At 45.0% G+C, this 16,921-nt stretch overlaps 1 protein-coding gene across 1 annotated transcript in view; it reads right to left on the reverse strand.

Moving 5' to 3' along the window:
- The window catches only part of LOC133929732 (probable metal-nicotianamine transporter YSL3), a 62,633-nt gene that overhangs the window by 18,918 nt on the left and 26,794 nt on the right, over window positions 1-16,921 (reverse strand). Inside the window, exon 5 of the mRNA XM_062376519.1 lies at window positions 7,647-7,833. Coding sequence (XP_062232503.1) covers window positions 7,647-7,833 — 187 coding nt within the window. The remainder of the gene's footprint in view (window positions 1-7,646; window positions 7,834-16,921) is intronic.

Genomic DNA, 16,921 nt, shown 5'->3' on the forward strand with positions numbered 1-16,921 from the left:
ATGTGTAAAGATATCATAATCCTAGTTCTAGTTGTAATCATCATTATTTTTCTATATAAGATAATGTGACTTGTAAGACCAATGTGTCAACTATTAGTATCTATATGCCTATTTTGCTATGTAAGATGTGACTTTTTTGTTAAATGTGGTCGTAACGTACTCCTTTACAATATTATATGTGTATGAATTCTATCTATCGACTCCTTTATGGTTATCTCAGTCTTTCGACAACCTGCGTCCCTCCCTCCCTCATCGCCTTTATCTCTATCTTGCTCCTTCCTCTACTCTTTATATGTAGAATACTCAACCACTCACCGTCATCATATGAAGAACTCCTAGGAAGGGATGGCATCACCAACCGCCGATCCAGTCCAAGTGCTAGAAGGAGACGTAGTGTCACCGTCAAGCCTGAGACACTACCTCAATCTAGACCAAATAGATGCTTGTGGAGGCGATGAGGTAATTCATAAATATATGAATGCTTCTGTTCTACATATTATCGTATAGGTTCCCAACAGTTTTTTCACTTATGTGCAGATACTTGATACTCTGAAGGGTCATGACAATGAGCAATCTTAGGAGTGGCATCGTGTCCGAGGTCCCTTGAAGATGCCTATGGGACAATTTGTGATCACGGAGGTCTCCCCAGCAGGGAGGTGAATGCACCAGAGAGAGTTCTGGGGCCATACAAGTTAGTTTGAGGGATTGCTATTAAGGATCACGTGCCTATCAGCTACAGATTCTGGACTGGCGAACTAGGTGATCGGCACATGGTTCCTGATTCTATCAAGAATGATATCTTGTGGGACAAGATATTGGAGAAGTTTGACTTTCCTGAAGTGATAGATATTGAAGTAGTTAAGCGTAAGACGCTAATGATTATGGGCCTTTCATTTAAGAACTGGAAGGGGACACTAAACATAACGTATGTGCAGAAAAGTACAACGATAGATTTCTGTAAATGGCCGCAACTTGAAGATCATTGGCAAGCCTTTGCAGAGTATAATTTGTCAGAAGAAGCACAGAGGTTGAGTGAGGTGAACAAAGCAAACTCGAAGAAGAAGAACGTGTACCCCCACAAAATCGGCAGTCCTGGGTATGTGGGGAAAGAAAGGCACTGGCAACAACAGCTAGATGAACTACAAGATAGAAGTGTCATGCCTGAGACGGACAGCTGGAGCAAACGATCGACACACTTTCTTTTTGGGAGGAGTGCTTCTTTCTCGTCTGATGGAAACTTATCCTTTACGACCTCCAAAGACTCGGAAATGACGCAAGATCTTGCAAAAAAAGTTTGTGGAAGCTCATGAGCAGTCTGCACAAGGCTCTTTCAAGACAGACAAGGATAGGGATGAGTTCACCTTGGCCTTGAGAAACAAGGATCACAGTGGTCACACACGAGGCGTTGGGGTGATGGGTTGGAAATATAGATTCCCAGGCAACGTCAACAGTTATAAGAGTCGAAAGAGATCCCAAGCAGAGCGAGATGCAGAACGATAGGCAAAACAAGCTAGAATGAAAAAAATGCTCGAACAAGCACTAAAACAAAGGAGAGATGACATATAGAAAAAATAGCACAAGCAGTACGACAAGCCCTCATGTGTGAATGGGGTGCTATTGTGAGCGAACAGGAATGGCCGGCAACATCTCCTAATATTGCGCGCTCCAGCCTCGGTGGTCGTTGGAGTAGCTGTGCACCCACAGGAGTTCCTCGAGCTGACTCCATCACTTATGTTGTGGACCTCATCATAGCACAAACACCGTGTAAACTACACATTGGTGCTAGGATCATTACCATCAAGCCGGCTTCTAGTGTGGCTTATCCCTGCGGCTCCCATGAACACTTGCACAAATGTGTGATAGCAGAGGGCTACACCGTGGTCGAAGTAGACAAGGCAGTAGACTAGTACCACCATGTTTAGGTCGACTATCCCGCATAAGAGGGGGCGAACCCTATCGGAGAGAACAAGCACACATTCATTGCATGCGAGAAGGTCTATATAGTGTTTCCAACAAGGATAGCTCCTGATAATCTCTACTTTCAACTACACCCCACGCCGCTGTCGCCTTGAAGATCTCCCTCTCCTCAGCCATCACCCAAAAGAAGTCCACCTCCTCATCCATCACCTTGAAGAAGTCCATCGCTCAAGAAGCTAGCACCATTAAGAAGCTAGTCATCAACTTGGAAAATAAGATCAGGTTCTGCAACATCCAAGTAGACAACATCATCTAAGAAGTCGGTGGCATCTAAGAAGTTTGTGGAACCCAAGGATGTCTATCCACTCACTGCTGAGGAAACCAAAAAGATTGTGGATGCTAGTGTCACGTCTTATTTCCATCCTCCACCACCTCCACTGAAGGCTGTTGTGCCTGAAGATGTCTTGAAATTTTTCATAAAAAGGGCCAAAGCTAAACAGACGAGGGTGCCTTCAAATAAGCTACCGACTGACTATGAACGCATTAGCAAGAAGCAGGCCAAGAGAAAACCAGACCCAATCATTAAGGATGCTTCCAAAATTGCTCACTTCCTGGCTAATTCAAGAATAATAGCAGCGGAACAAGCACGGTTTACTGTGGGAGTGGATATATCAAAGTTGGATGTACATGGCCATTTGAATTGAGCAAACCTTTGGTCAAACTAGATATAGAAAGAAATCTTACAATTCAAATGCGCCGATTACATCAATGGTACTTAGAGTAGTCCAGGAAGGGTTTTCAGGCATTTTCCGTAAGATACAGAGATGAATATTTCCTCAACGGGGACGACTTCTGCTGGTTGGAATTCTTGCACTTGTATAAATTGTACAAGGAAGATGCCCTCGATGTGGCTATAGTCAGAACGTGGACTCTGTAAGTGACTTATGCATATAATTCACGTTATATGATCTTGTACCTTTAAATTGCATAGCTAACTTCTCTCTTTCGTAGAATGAAGATCCAAGCATACGAGAAGACTTAGATAAGAAAGTAGGATTCATTAACCCTGGGCTTATGAACCAGAAACTTGTAACGAAGAATCCATACTTCACCGAGGCTACTTATTGAAATGTCTGCTTCACCACCAATACAAGAAATTCATACTCTTACCCTACAGCTATGAGTACCTGTTTGCGCACCAGGGCATCCTCATTTTATGGGAAACTCGATTCCAGTACTAATTTGCTATGGTTACATATTCTGCAGTTTTCATTGAATCCTCTTTGTCATCCACCCAGACTTAAGCAAGATCATTGTCTTGTACTCACAAAAGAGAGATAAAACGACTTACCAACACCTCATCGATATGCTAAATAGTTTAACTCAATCATTTAATCTTCTCGATGATTGCATCTAAGTTTAATTGGTATTCATATTCACATATAGGGCGTACACAAGATACTGTAAAAGAGTGTTATCCACTTTCCATTCAAGAAGCAGTACGGTGTAAAAACTGACTTTCAGATACACAATCCATATTCATGTCTTGCATTTCCTACTAAATAAAAAGGTTTAATTCATTCCACTAACGAATTCTTTCTTCTTGAAGTATATGAGGCAGCCACTCGGCAATAATCTCTGCGCGTTTTATGTTCTTACTTTCATTCACGCATTCAGCCCGGATGGAGACATTGTTAGGTTCAAAGATCATGAGGTATGAAATAACATATTGATACATTCTTTTCAATTTCTACACATGTTCAAGTACTAATTATTTTGATTCTTCAAATGCAGTGCTTCAAACTACGCACAAGTGTGTTACAACCTACAGAAATACATGCCTTTGAAGAACAAATGGCCAGGTTCTTCTTGGAACATGTTATCAACCCAAACAGCCAGTTTCATGAACCGATCGTGCCGTCCATATGTGAGAGACCTTCAGATGACACCGTACCTTCTAGTAGAGAGTATGTGACAAGGAGGGAGGCTACCAAGGGGCTTGACAACGTATTATATTTTGCCAATTGATATAATATTAATGAATGATATTAATTACTATTTATTAATGAATGAAATGAATTACTATGTATGATGAGAAGTTGGTATCATCTGATGACTCTTTCACAGAATGGCCTTCCAACAATGATGCGAAGGAGGAGCAAGAAGCAGCGGCCCGTAAGCGTGCCTAGGAGAAGGATGAGAGGCTGGCCTGTCAACTGTGCACTGCGAAGAAGCAAGAAGCTGCGTTCCGCAAGCATTCCCAGGAGGAGGAGGAGAGGCTGGCCTGTCAGCTGTGTACGATGGAGGAGCAAGAAGTAGTGTCCCATAAGCATGCCAGGAGGAGGACGACGAGAGGGTGGCTCGCCAGTATGCTGTGGAGGAAGCTAAAGGCTCAAATTGTAGAGGCGTCAGGCATCAGACTTCGATGTCTTTGACATGCCGGCGAGCTTGGAGCATAGGTGACGCTGTGATCAATCAGGCGTGGCCGGATCCTCCGCTCCACCACCATCGGCCCCTCAGCATCTCCGAATGTATACACGCCATCAGTCATCAGTGCGGAGACGTAGTCCTTATCGTGGAAGAGGTAGAGGGATACTGAACTAGCTCAACTTGATCGACTTTTTAGGGGGCGACCTATGAGAACTATTATATATATATATATATATGTATGTGTGTGTGTGTTCACCATTATGTATTAATGAAGTTGTTTTTATTATTGATTTACAATAAATATATGTATCATTGTATGCATGTATTGAGAGGGAGTATAGAGAGGTCGATGAGAGAGAGAGTACAAAGAGGACATAGAGAGGGAGGAGAGGAAAAAAACTGCCGGCCGAAACCTTCAGCCGACAATGATTCCAATGAATCACTGCCGGCCGAAACCTTCAGCCGACAATGATTCCGATGAATCACTGCCGACCGAAAGCTTCAGCCAGCAGTGATAAACCCCTTTACTACCGGTCCACTGAGCCGGTATTGATAGTCCTCGACTATCATTGCTCGTTGCTCACTATCAGTTCCAAAACCGATAGTGAAAATGTTTTAGAGCCGACAGTGAATGGAGTTTCTACAGTAGTGTTTCTCCAAACTTGGGCATCGTCGATCGACAAAATCCAGCTTTGCAGTTCGGAACAAGCCTGAACAATTAGCCCGCGTATTCAGGATGGTACTTGGGCCCGGTCATAGTAAATGTCATCATTCTCTTTGATGGCCGCATCTACTTGCTAGCATTGTCCCCTTTGCTCAACTGCCTTATCGACGCAATACTTGCTGCCAGAAAAAGGAGCTCTTGTGCCTTCTAGTAATGACCGTACACATGCCTTCTACTGTGGGCGCTCCCTGCTATCTTCCAATGTCGGTACTTCTACTCCAACAAATGCCACACACAATGGTTCCTTCTACAGATGTGCTCTTTGTTGATCACTCGGGCTGTGAGTTCTTCATAGTTCACTACCGAGTCATTTTTGGCATCTGCCAGTTTCTCCTCCTGAAGATAGCTACTCCAATGTGCTGTTTGGACATAGCATTGACCTCACCGACATACACCTGACATCTAGAGACACATTCTTGTTCTCTCTCAATGTGTACTTGCTTCCTCGGGAGGATCTTCACCATCACCGATTTGCCATTCCACTTTCGGAGGCGACCCTCTCCTTGGATGTTATCATCCTGTGCCATCTCATTGCTGCACACTCCAGCTGTTCGTGGGAATGACACTCATCCTAATATGCGAGGGTACATCCACAATTTGTCCTATCACTTCATTTCATGTGGATCATTGACATAACTAGGTGCAACCTCGTCACCGACATGCTTCTTGGTGAACTACATATGCCCAAATGCCCAGGTGATCAATGCACCGACGTGCTGGAAGTCAAAAGGGCGAGGGACGTTATGGGTCGGTGACCCATGGGCCCGTTGGGCTAGCCCAACCTGAAGGCAGCAGCCGCAAGGGCTATGGATGCTGCCTCCCTGCTGCCACCACCAGCGAGGGTGCCAAGCCTAGGGCTGCAGCTGCACCCTCTTCTCTACCCCAGTCTTTGGCAAGTTATGAATAAATAAGAAAAATTAGAGATAATTTTTTACAGCCGGGTCCTTTTTCCGGGGCCTATATTAGAGGTCTTAAAAGAGGGTGCACGCCGGAGAGTCGAACCTCAGACTGGCAAGGTAGCGCTTGTGCGTCTTGCTAGTGAGTCGTTCGCTCGCATGCATTTAGAGAAAAATTATTAGGCAGATTATTTTAATAGATTAAGGGGGTTTAAATTTGTAATAGGAAAGGGATGGAGCATATCTATAATCTTCCATCTTTAGATTTCTCGAGTGTAAGTCTTATGAGTCTCTTTATAGAAAGAGAATAGATGTATCTCCATTGAAATAAGTCAGCCGGTCAAGGTCTCCACCACTATGTCCCATCACCTACCACAGCTACAACCTTCGTGTTCGTGACTCCCCCATCCAACCAGCCGCATGACACTACCCATATTTACCTGTTTGATTAGTTGTGTGCGGCAATTTTCTCTACTGCTATGTCACAGTGTGATCGGGGCATTTTGTGTAGTCCGTCGGACTGCAGTGCCGTTGGGGCCACAAGCATGCAGCATACTCGAATCGAGGAGGACATACAATGGTTATCAAACCAGTTGAAGTCTAGATAACATGTTTGTCGACTCCTACATAGAAAATTCCTTTGCTTGAAGAAAATGTGTGCTTATGTGTTTCTTGGTGACGGGGGAGACGAAATAAAGCCGGCCCACTTTAGCAGTAGACTGTGAAAAAAATTGTTTGTGCTCTTGAGCACTAGATTTTTTTTTGGCTCTACTCCTCTGGTTTGTGATTTAAAAATGTTTTCTATCGATTTGAAGGACCCAAGACCAGGTTAGCAACTAGATATGAATGAAAATCAGATCTATGTTATTACATTTTTTTGGTCCTAAAAAATATTTTCTTTCGATTTGATGGGACCAAGACCAGGTTAGCATCTAGATATACTTGAAAATCAGATTTAAGGTATTACATGTTTTTGTCCTTTTAGCATGTAAGTAAAGAAAAGAGTTTGAACAATCAAGAACTTAAGGATCAGCAATAACATAAAATTAAAGCAGAACAAAAGCTAGATCCAGAGAAGAAAAGCCCAAGGATCTTGATGTCCAGATTTTTCATTAAGTCGGGAGAGGACAGGGAAGAAGGGGGGCTTATATCTTGAGAGTAAATGGGAAGGTGAATATGAAATGCTTCATCTTCAGCCTTGTGAGCAAAGAAAATTGCATAAACGTTCAACTTATTGCACAATTGGTTAACTTAGACATATGAACCCTAAGTCACTGCCTATTGTATGTGATGTAACCTTGCTAGTTACTGCCTTATGACCAGACAATGTAGGTTTATTTGTGTTTGACTAATTTCACCACCATAGTTGTGCGGCGATTTATATGTTGTGCTGGTGAACTAGTTTATGCATCCCACTTCAAGGTTATATATGCTTTTTAGGCAATATTTGGAACAGAAGATTTTTTCCCCCGGTTTAGATGGGAATTGATAATTGTTTCCTGAAATGGTTTTATCAACTCCTGCATACGAAAAAGGGTCCGATACGGTTTTATCAACAAAGGATTCTAGGCTATGATTTCTCCTAGTAGCACATGGGTGCATCTTGTACACCATCTGTGTTTGGGAAGCAAAAAAAAAAATGTTTCAAATAAATATACAGATGCATTAGTCATGCATACCTTGTACCCGTTCAATCCGTTCAAACTTGTATCACTGTCGGTGTGATACCATTGACCCTTCTTACTTCCAAGAAAAGGATATATGAACCCCCAAGAGACGATGGCTCCAAACAGCAACCCACAGTTTACAATATGTGGGACAATCATACCCAGACCAACAAATGTTGCAGAGAAATCAAAGTAGAATCTGCAGGTATAACAACGTATATTAGTACTTCGATCTCTCTCTCTCTCTCTCTCTCTCTCTCTCTCTCTCTTTATATATATATATATATATATATATATATATATATATATATATATATATATATATATATTCTCTTTTGCTCTCAAAACATGTTATCCTATAGGCTAGAGAATATGGGCAATACCCATTTTTAAAATAGTGCTATCAATGTGCTATAATTTATTTTTGTTAAATGAAAAATGATTTTTTTTAGATTTGTCATAAGGGTTCCTCTACAAGGTTAAAGATATGTGTTGGATACTCTATCAAATGTCTATTTTCTGGTATCTAGATCAGTATAACTTTATTCAGTTGGATATAATGTCTCCTGTATTTTATAATCGTTGTATCTTTCTTCTTGGACCTGTTACTCGTTAACTTGTCCACAGAATGACTACATGTTTCTAGTATACTTGTTGCCTTAAATCAAACATGCAGATCGATACTGGAAGGTAACTTATTAAGGACTGGCACCTTTTGTTAGTTTTGAATGAGTCACAGCTTATTATTTCAGTTTGCATCGAGTCTTGGTCTTCCAATAACAAATTATAGGAAACCAAGAAATTTTTAATATTTTTAATTTTTCGGAAAGATGGGATTGATATCGTAATTCTTTGATTTGAAATAGACCATAAGATTTGGATCCTAATGCCTATCCAAGCTGGACCTTGTAGTTGCGTTATGTATGTTTTAAAGAGTTATTTATAAGCGAAATTCAGATTTATACTTGGAAGATAAAAAAAACATTTTGTAGAAGCTGTTTTTTTGCCGACAGAGTTTCCAAGAGTAAAAAATAAATAAAAAAGAGTAGAACAACTCCGAAGCACATTGATAAGATCATATTTGACGAGTAAATTTAGTCCATGCTATTGTATCATTGTAGAGTTGGAGAATATTATAGCAACTGCGGTTCACTTTAAAACAGCATCTGAATTGCCACAAAAGCTAAGAAATGCAATGGACATCCATCTTTTTGTTAAAGTGTTGCACAATAACTATTTTCCCAAAGTTTATCTATCTGTTGGAATGTGGCCCATTTAAAGCCCATTCATGATAATGCAAAGCAAGAAGGTTTAGTCCCGTATTGCCAGGCAAGGGGATGTAGACCAACTTAAATACTTGAGTTCTCTGACCTCTTTGAAATAGAGAAAATGAGAAAGAGAGAGTATACTTTGCTATATTCACATGCACGCGCGTGTATTCGCGTATTTTTCGCGTGAATATCTGCGTGACTTGTGACTTGCAACGCGCGGCCGTGGCAGCACAAAATTGGAAGCCCTTTTGCTGCTCTCCCTTTTTAATTGTGATCAATGCCATTATTAGCCGTTTTAATCGCGATCAATGCCTTAATTCTGAGGGTAATTGGTGAGTTATGGAGGCAGCAATTAGTGGGCATGTTATGAGAGAAAACGGCTCCAAGAGGGCAGCCATTTCCCTATAAATCCTGGAGACGTCTAGGCTTTTGAGAATACATCTCTCTGCTCCACATTTTCTTCTCGGCCCATCCAGATCACTGTCTTGTGTGCTGTGCTGTCGGATCTCGCCGGCCCTTCTCCTTGCCGTGCACAAGGTTGGAGGTTGAGTGGTATCTCCGAGCCTCTGCTGTCGTGAAGCCCGCACGAGGGACAACAATAAGGTTTCTGGGCAGCGCACCTGCGCGACCGCTCTGCACTGCTTCATCTACGATCTGCACGGCAGTGGATCGACACATCATCAACTTCATCCCTTCATCAACCCGACTGTGAGTTCTTGATAAAACTGATGGATTTTTGGTACTGCTGCTTACTGCTAGGGTTAGAAGTATGTTCATCTATTATAGATTGTAAAATATGCCTTTGTATAGAATCTGGAATTAGATTTTTGCGCATATTATCAACACTATTCCCTTCTCATTTTTCTTCAACCTGTGGCGGTTGATGGTACGAAGAGTAAGTGTAGCCCAAATTTACAAGAGGCCCTCCCTCTGTATCGTGGCAAATTTCAGCTCAAGAGCAGTGATAGTGGAATGAATGACACAATCTTTGTTATTCAGAGTTACTACTTACAAATATATAGCACTCAAGCTATCACGTAAAAGAGTGTGAACACACCATGCATGCATGGAAAGATGTAAAAAAGAGAAGTCAAAGAGATGCTTGTGTGAACGGGCAGGAAGAGTGTGAACAAGCTGCGCATGCATTCATGCATGGGTAGATGTATAAGAGGGAAGTCAAAGAGATGCGTGTGCGAACGGGCAAGAAGTCTAACACTCCCCTATAGTTGAGAAGGGAGCTTGCCGAACGTTGAGATTAGAGCGAAACTCTTGGAAGACCGAAGTAGGCAGCCTTTCAGTGAAGATGTTGGTGTACTGAGAGGACATCAGGACATGCATAACATGGACGTCGCCGAGGTTGACGCCTTCGCAAACAAAGTGCAGGTCAATCTCCACATACTTGGTATGTTGATGCTAGACCGGATTGCTGGAAAGATAGACCGCGCTGACATTGTCACAATAAACAACAGTGGCATGCTGAAGTGGACTATGGAGCTCCATGAGCAACTGGCGCAGCCAACAAGCCTCCGCAACGACATTGGTGACAGCACGGTACTTAGCCTCAGCGCTGGACCGGGATACTATATTATGCCATTTAGACGACCAAGAGATAAGATTGTCTCTGAGGAAGACCACATAGCCAGAGGTTGACTTCCGAGTGTCAGGGTAACCAACCCAATCAACATCGGTGTAGACAGTCAAAACAATGGTGGAGGTGCGGTGAAGAGCAAGACCATAATCAAGAGTCTCCTGAAGGTATCTCAAAATGCATTTCACCAAATTAAGATGAGGCTCACGAGGGTCGTGCATGAATAAGCAAACCTGCTGTACGGCATAAGCGATATCCGGATGAGTAAATGTCAAATATTACAGAGCACCTACCAGATTGCGATAGTGAGTCGGGTCATCCACGGGAGCACCATCACTGGAGAGCTTGGCATGTGTGTCAACTGGGGTGCTGCAGGGCTTACATGCTGACATCCCTGCCCGCTCCAAGATATCTAGGATATACTGTCGCTGTGAGAGAAAAATAGCGCCATCACAATGATTAACCGTAATCCCCAAAAAATAATGAAGAGATCCGAGGTCCTTTATCACAAATTCCTCCTGAAGAGCCTGAATAGTGTGACGAAGAAGACTCAGAGATGAAGCTATCATGACAATATCGTCGACATATAGGAGCAGGTAGATAGTATCCAAACCACGCTGAAAAATGAACAACGATGTGTCGGACTTGGCCTCCACAAAACCAAGAGATAGGAGGTGGGAGGTAAATCGACTATACCATGCTCGAGGTGCCTGCTTGAGTCCATAGAGTGACTTGTTCAATCAACACACATCATCAGGCTGAGCAGCGTCAACAAAACTAGAGGGCTGTGCACAACAGATTGTCTCAGAAAGTGTTCCATGTAGGAAGGCATTCTTCACGTCGAGCTGATGAATTAGCCAGGCGTGGGACAGAGCCAATGTGAGAACTGTGTGGACAGTACTAAAAGTTTCATCAAAGTCAATGCCAGACATTAGGTGAAACGAACCCAATGAGCCTTGTAGCAATCAAGAGAACCATCCGGTCGAAACTTGTGACGAAAGACCCATTTGCCAGTGATAATATTTGTGCCTGGAGGTCGAGGAATGAGATCGGAATGAGATCCCAAGTGTTGTTTGCCTGGAGAGCCTCAAATTCTTCAGTCATAGTAGCGCGCCAATTATGATCTGACAGAGCGCCACGGTATGTCTTAGGAATCGATGAGAGGGTGAAGGCATGAAGGTTCATGCCATTAACTGAGAAACAAAACCAAGTCTTGTCGTGAGTGACCATCTGGTGCTGGTTGGCCACCAGTGGAATGGAGATTGCAACTTCCTTGCCAGTTCAACCAAACCAGAAAGAGGGGCTATGGGACCTGGCGCCTAATAGGAAATAGGCACGACCGCCTGAGCAGGCATGGGCACCTGTACCTCGTTCGACACAGGCGCCAGGGGTGGATCAGCACCACCAGTTGGTCTGACATCCTGGGGTGTGGCTGCAATCGGTCTAACCCAAGCAGGGCTAACGCAAGTGTCCACTGGATGGGCTGGAGGAATGTGAGTTTGGCTAGCCAGGGAGGGGGGAATCAGGTGGGTGGCTAGGCTGTGACCGGCTAGCAACAACCTGCGGCTAGAGACCAACAGGGGCAGCAGGAGAAAGGCCCGCCTCGCCTGATACAGTAGTAGAAGCGCCCCCTGGTGTAGCGCTGGTGCTGTTGGCAGCAGCCTATGGTGGGAAACTAGTAGGGGCAACAGAACCGTGGGAGGGACCTCCGAGTATACTTGCACAGTTAATATAGAAGGGAGGCAAAATACTATTGAGCTCGGTCAAGAAATCAAAGTCGGATGAAGGTGGGGAAGACACCTCGGAGAAGGGAAAAGAGGACTCATCAAACACGATGTGATGTGAGATGATGATGCGATTGGAAGAAAGGTTGAGACATTTGTATCCTTTGTGATCCAAAGGATAGCCAAGAAAAACACAGAGGGTGGACTGAGGTGACAATTTATGGAGAGTAGTGGCGGAGAGGTTGGGTTAACACTTGCACCCGAAGACACGTAAATGAGAGTATGTGGGCTGGAAACCATGTAAAGGGAAATATGGTGTAGAAAAATGGAGTGTCTTTACGGGGTGGTGATTGATGAGATAGGTGGTGGTGTTTAGTGCTTCTACCCAATAGGAGGGAGCCATGCTAACTTGAAAGAGAAGGGAGCGAATAATATTGTTGATAGAACGAATGATGCGCTCAGCCTTACCATTTTGTGGGGAGGTGTAGGGGCATGAGAGATGCAGTTGGACACCAATAGTGAGGAAGAAGGAACGAGCGGAGGAGTTATCGAATTCCTGGTCGTTGTCACATTAGACACTCTTAATGGTGCAACCAAATTGCGTAGAGACATAGGAGAAAAAATGTGAGAAAGTAGAGAAAGTGTCAGATTTTAGTCGCAAAGGAAACATCCAAAGAAAATGAGAGCAATCATCAATAATGACTAAGTAATACTTATAACCGCAGATACTGGTAACAGGAGAAGTCCAAAGATCACAATGTATTAAATCAAAATTCCGGATGGCTCTAGAGTTGGAGCTAGGAAACGGAAGACGCGCATGGCGACCAAGTTGACATGCATGACAAAGGGATTATGATCTAGTACATGAGATGCCTGCAACAGGGGTGAGCTTGGAGAGGGCCTCACGACCAAGATGACCCAAACGTTGATGCCAGACAGTAGAGGAAGGAGTGCATGCGAAGGAGGCGACGATTCAAACAAGGGGTAGAGCTGGCCCGAGCTATTGCACCTAATGATCACGTTCTTGGTTTGTAGATCCTTCATAGAGAGGCTATAGTGGTCAAATTCAACAGAACAATTGTTGTCAGTACTGAATTGATGGACAGAAACGAGATTTTTAATAATATGTGGAGAGACAAGAACGTGTCGTAAATGAAGAGGATGTTGAGAGGTAGAAAAAGAAGTTGAACCAATAGATGTGACGGAAGGAGAGACCCGTTGCCAATGATGATGTTGGTTGGAGTAGAGGGGGTGGGTAGGGAGGAAACTTGAAGATTACCGTTGGTGGAAGACATGTGCGTGGATGTTCCCGAATCCATGTACCATGCACCGCTCGGAGGTGGGGTGATGGTCATGGTATTGAACGAGTTGGCGAGCTCAAACTGGTCCTAGAAGAAATAGGCTCCAGTGTTGGGAGCAGGCACCATGGGCCCGGCTAATTGTTACTGAAGAGGGCACGGGAATGAAAATGGATATCGGGGAAAGTCGGTTGCTTGCTGTTGTCCGGTGGGCGGATACAGCCCAGCTTGACCTTGTAGGCAGGGCCCAAGCAGACCAGCAGAGGGTGGCACCGGACCGGGCCACATCTGGATGATTCTGGTCCATGGATTATACAGAGAAGGCCAGGACTGGGCTGGGTCTCCAGGAGGAGAGCCTCCCAAATGGGTGTTGCCAGGGGCGGAATTGGAGCTGGCAACCCCATTGTCACGACGTCGATCACGCCAGCGGTTACGACGAGAATTTGAGCCACCACCACCGGAGATGTATTGGCCGCTGCTGGTGGAGTTGGATTGGGCATCGAGGTTGCCGGGCGGACCGTCGCCTGTGCCGTGGCCGAACGAGGAGCCCTAGCGGTTGGCTCCAGGTTGGCTAAGCTTGGAGCCCAAACCGGTGCCGGCAATGAAAGTTGTAGAAGGCGCGCCAAGCTTGCTCTGCATGGTGATTTCTTCGAGAAGAAGATCCGATCGCATGTCAATGAAGGTGGGAAAGGGCCGCTGGCTCTTGAGGATTGAGGCCAAATGAGAGAACCTCTCATTTAAGCCACGAAGAACGGAGAACATGAGTGTTCAGTCGGTGACTGGTTCACCCAAATTAGCGAGAGCATCGGCCATTGCTTTGAGCCTTCGGCAATAGTTTGTCACAGAGAGATCCCCTTGGAAAAAGTTTTGAAACTTGGCTTCGAGGACGAGAGCACATGTCTCCTAGTTGCCAAGAAACTGTTGCTCAAGACGAAGCCACACCTCCCTAGCAATGGCATTGAGGACCATTATGATCTCAATAAGTTCGGGAGAAACCGTGGCATAGATCCACGAGTTCACAGTATAGTCCATGCGGCGCCACTACTCGTTGTCTAGAACGTCATCAGGGAGGATGTGGTCAGCAAGACCATACTTGCCGACGGTGTTGATGAAGAGGCCTACCAGTGGTTATAGTTGGTGGAGCTGGTATCGAGGATGATGGGGACCATTGCACTAAAGTTTTGCACAGCGACGGCCTATGCGTGTATGGCTGCCGTGGAGTTAGCGAGCGTGAGGGCACGGATGGTCACGGCCTCAGCATCGAGGCGACGTTGCTTCTCTAGGCGCGCAACCTCGGTGCGAGCGGCCTCAACATGGCGCTTAGCCTCCACACGTCGTGCAGCCTCGGCGCGCGCAGCTTCAGTGCGCTTAGCCTCAGTCAGAACCATGGCAGCAAGTGGAAGAAAGACAAGGGAAGGGGAAAGAAAGCATGCAGAAAGAACAGGGCGGAGTGGAAAATGGGTGTCTCGTGCAGGAGAGCAATGAGACGGGGAAGAGGACCGGCGAACGAATGTCACCGGCGAATGTTTAGAGGGGCGGAATCAAGGTCGCAGAAGCGAACTTATCTGATACCATGATAGTAGAATTAATCACACGATCTTTGTTATTTGAATATTTAGGGTTATAACTTACAAATATATAGCACTCAAACTATCACGTAAAAGAGTGTGAACACGCCGTACATGCATCCATACATGCATAGAAAGATGTAAAGAGGTAAGTCAAAGATATACTCATGTGAATGGACAGAAAATCTAACAAGTAGTAGTACCATGGGCCGCCTCCAGTCACTTGACTGTCCCAGCTCCGCTCCTGGAACCGGCCAGCGATGGCCAAATCTAGAGGGGCCAAAAAAATTTATGCCATTGCAATTTTCCTAGATCCTTGATTTGCCATCACTCCACAACTTATTCCTTCTATGCCTTTCCGTTACGAAAACTTTCCCTTTGATGCCACGGCGTCAAGTTCATTAGATTATGCTGTTAAAACTTATTCGTATGGCCCAAACCATCCTCGTCTGGCTAGTACACCAGGAGCAGCACTAGCTCCTCTTGTTCGTGGCTGTCTTCTCTCCATTATCCATTGATGGCTTCTCTCGCCAGCAAGAAGTGCGAGCACCCAGCCGTCGTGCCCTCGTTATCATCCACCGTGGGCGGCACCGCGGACGCCTATGGAGAAGGCTGTGGCGGCAACAGTTGTGTCTTCAGGCGTGATGAAACCTTCAGTTCGGCGGCGGCTTGTGTGGGCAGAGTGGCGGCCGGTGGGAGGGGCACAGTGGAGGGTGTGGACGCGGTGCTATGGCAGAATCAAGATGATACCGTGCCTGCCACCAGCAATGTGTTCAATGCAATGTGTGGCCCCCCCGCGGCGAGCTTGGCTGGCAGCGCGTGGATCAGGCGGACGACGGCAAGGAGCAGCGGCACATGGGGCCACGACGCGCTCAATTTGTGTAATTGACATGGCGATCTCGGCCATCAGCGTATGGACGGTAGCCTATTCCTCTCGGCTACTCGTGGCTCGTGCTTATCCCTGGTTGATTTGGATATGGGTTTGTACATGTCCTTGGTCGGTTTGGACATGTGCTTGTGCTCGTGCTCGTGCTTGGTTGGATACGGATGAACTGAGGACCAAGAAGGAAAGAAAGCAAACAACCGAGGAAGAAGCGAGGGGCATTTTATTTGGCCTTTTCATACTTCTGCTAGCGCTTGCTTCATCAAAAATGGTATAAAAGGGTAAGGTTTTGCATCTGAATGGCATACACGAGATACGACATTTTGCAATGCCATATTAGGGTGGGATGAATGTGCAGTTGCATAGAAAGATTTCTCTCTATCTGGAGACTCATTAGTAGGAAACCGCAGAAAATGCCTAGCTTTTCCCCTGCATTCCCCATTCCATCGGATTCTTATTTGATCCCCATTTCCTACTTCACCATGTCATTATGGATCTGATGCGCCCCTCCCCCATCATATCATACGAGCTTTTCCACCTATCTCCCCTATCTTCCGATGCTAGTTGTGAGTTCATCATGCAAGCAACAGCTTGAGCAGGCAATAAACCAACCAGGATGCGCTCATGGGCCAATAATTTTAAGCTCTCTCTGCGCACACTGAGTGGGATCATGCTTTTCCCTCTCTAGATCTTCAATCGCAGCCTCAACTACAATCTTGTTTGCCCTTCTGTTCACTCCTTACTCTACCACTATGATGGCTCAGGGATCCTTAAGCGGATTCTCAAGTTTACATCATTGATTCCCATGGCGGACCTCGTGGAGACATGATGTGTTGTAAGGTGGATAGAAAGATCAAGTGCGTATAAAGATTGGTAATCACTACTACATAAACCCCTATATATATCGGTCCAATACTGTCGGTTTCTAATAGGCTGACAGTGATGGAGAATCACT

This window comes from Phragmites australis, chromosome 9, assembly GCF_958298935.1.
Source record: "Phragmites australis chromosome 9, lpPhrAust1.1, whole genome shotgun sequence".
In the NCBI taxonomy this organism is placed as follows: domain Eukaryota; kingdom Viridiplantae; phylum Streptophyta; class Magnoliopsida; order Poales; family Poaceae; genus Phragmites; species Phragmites australis.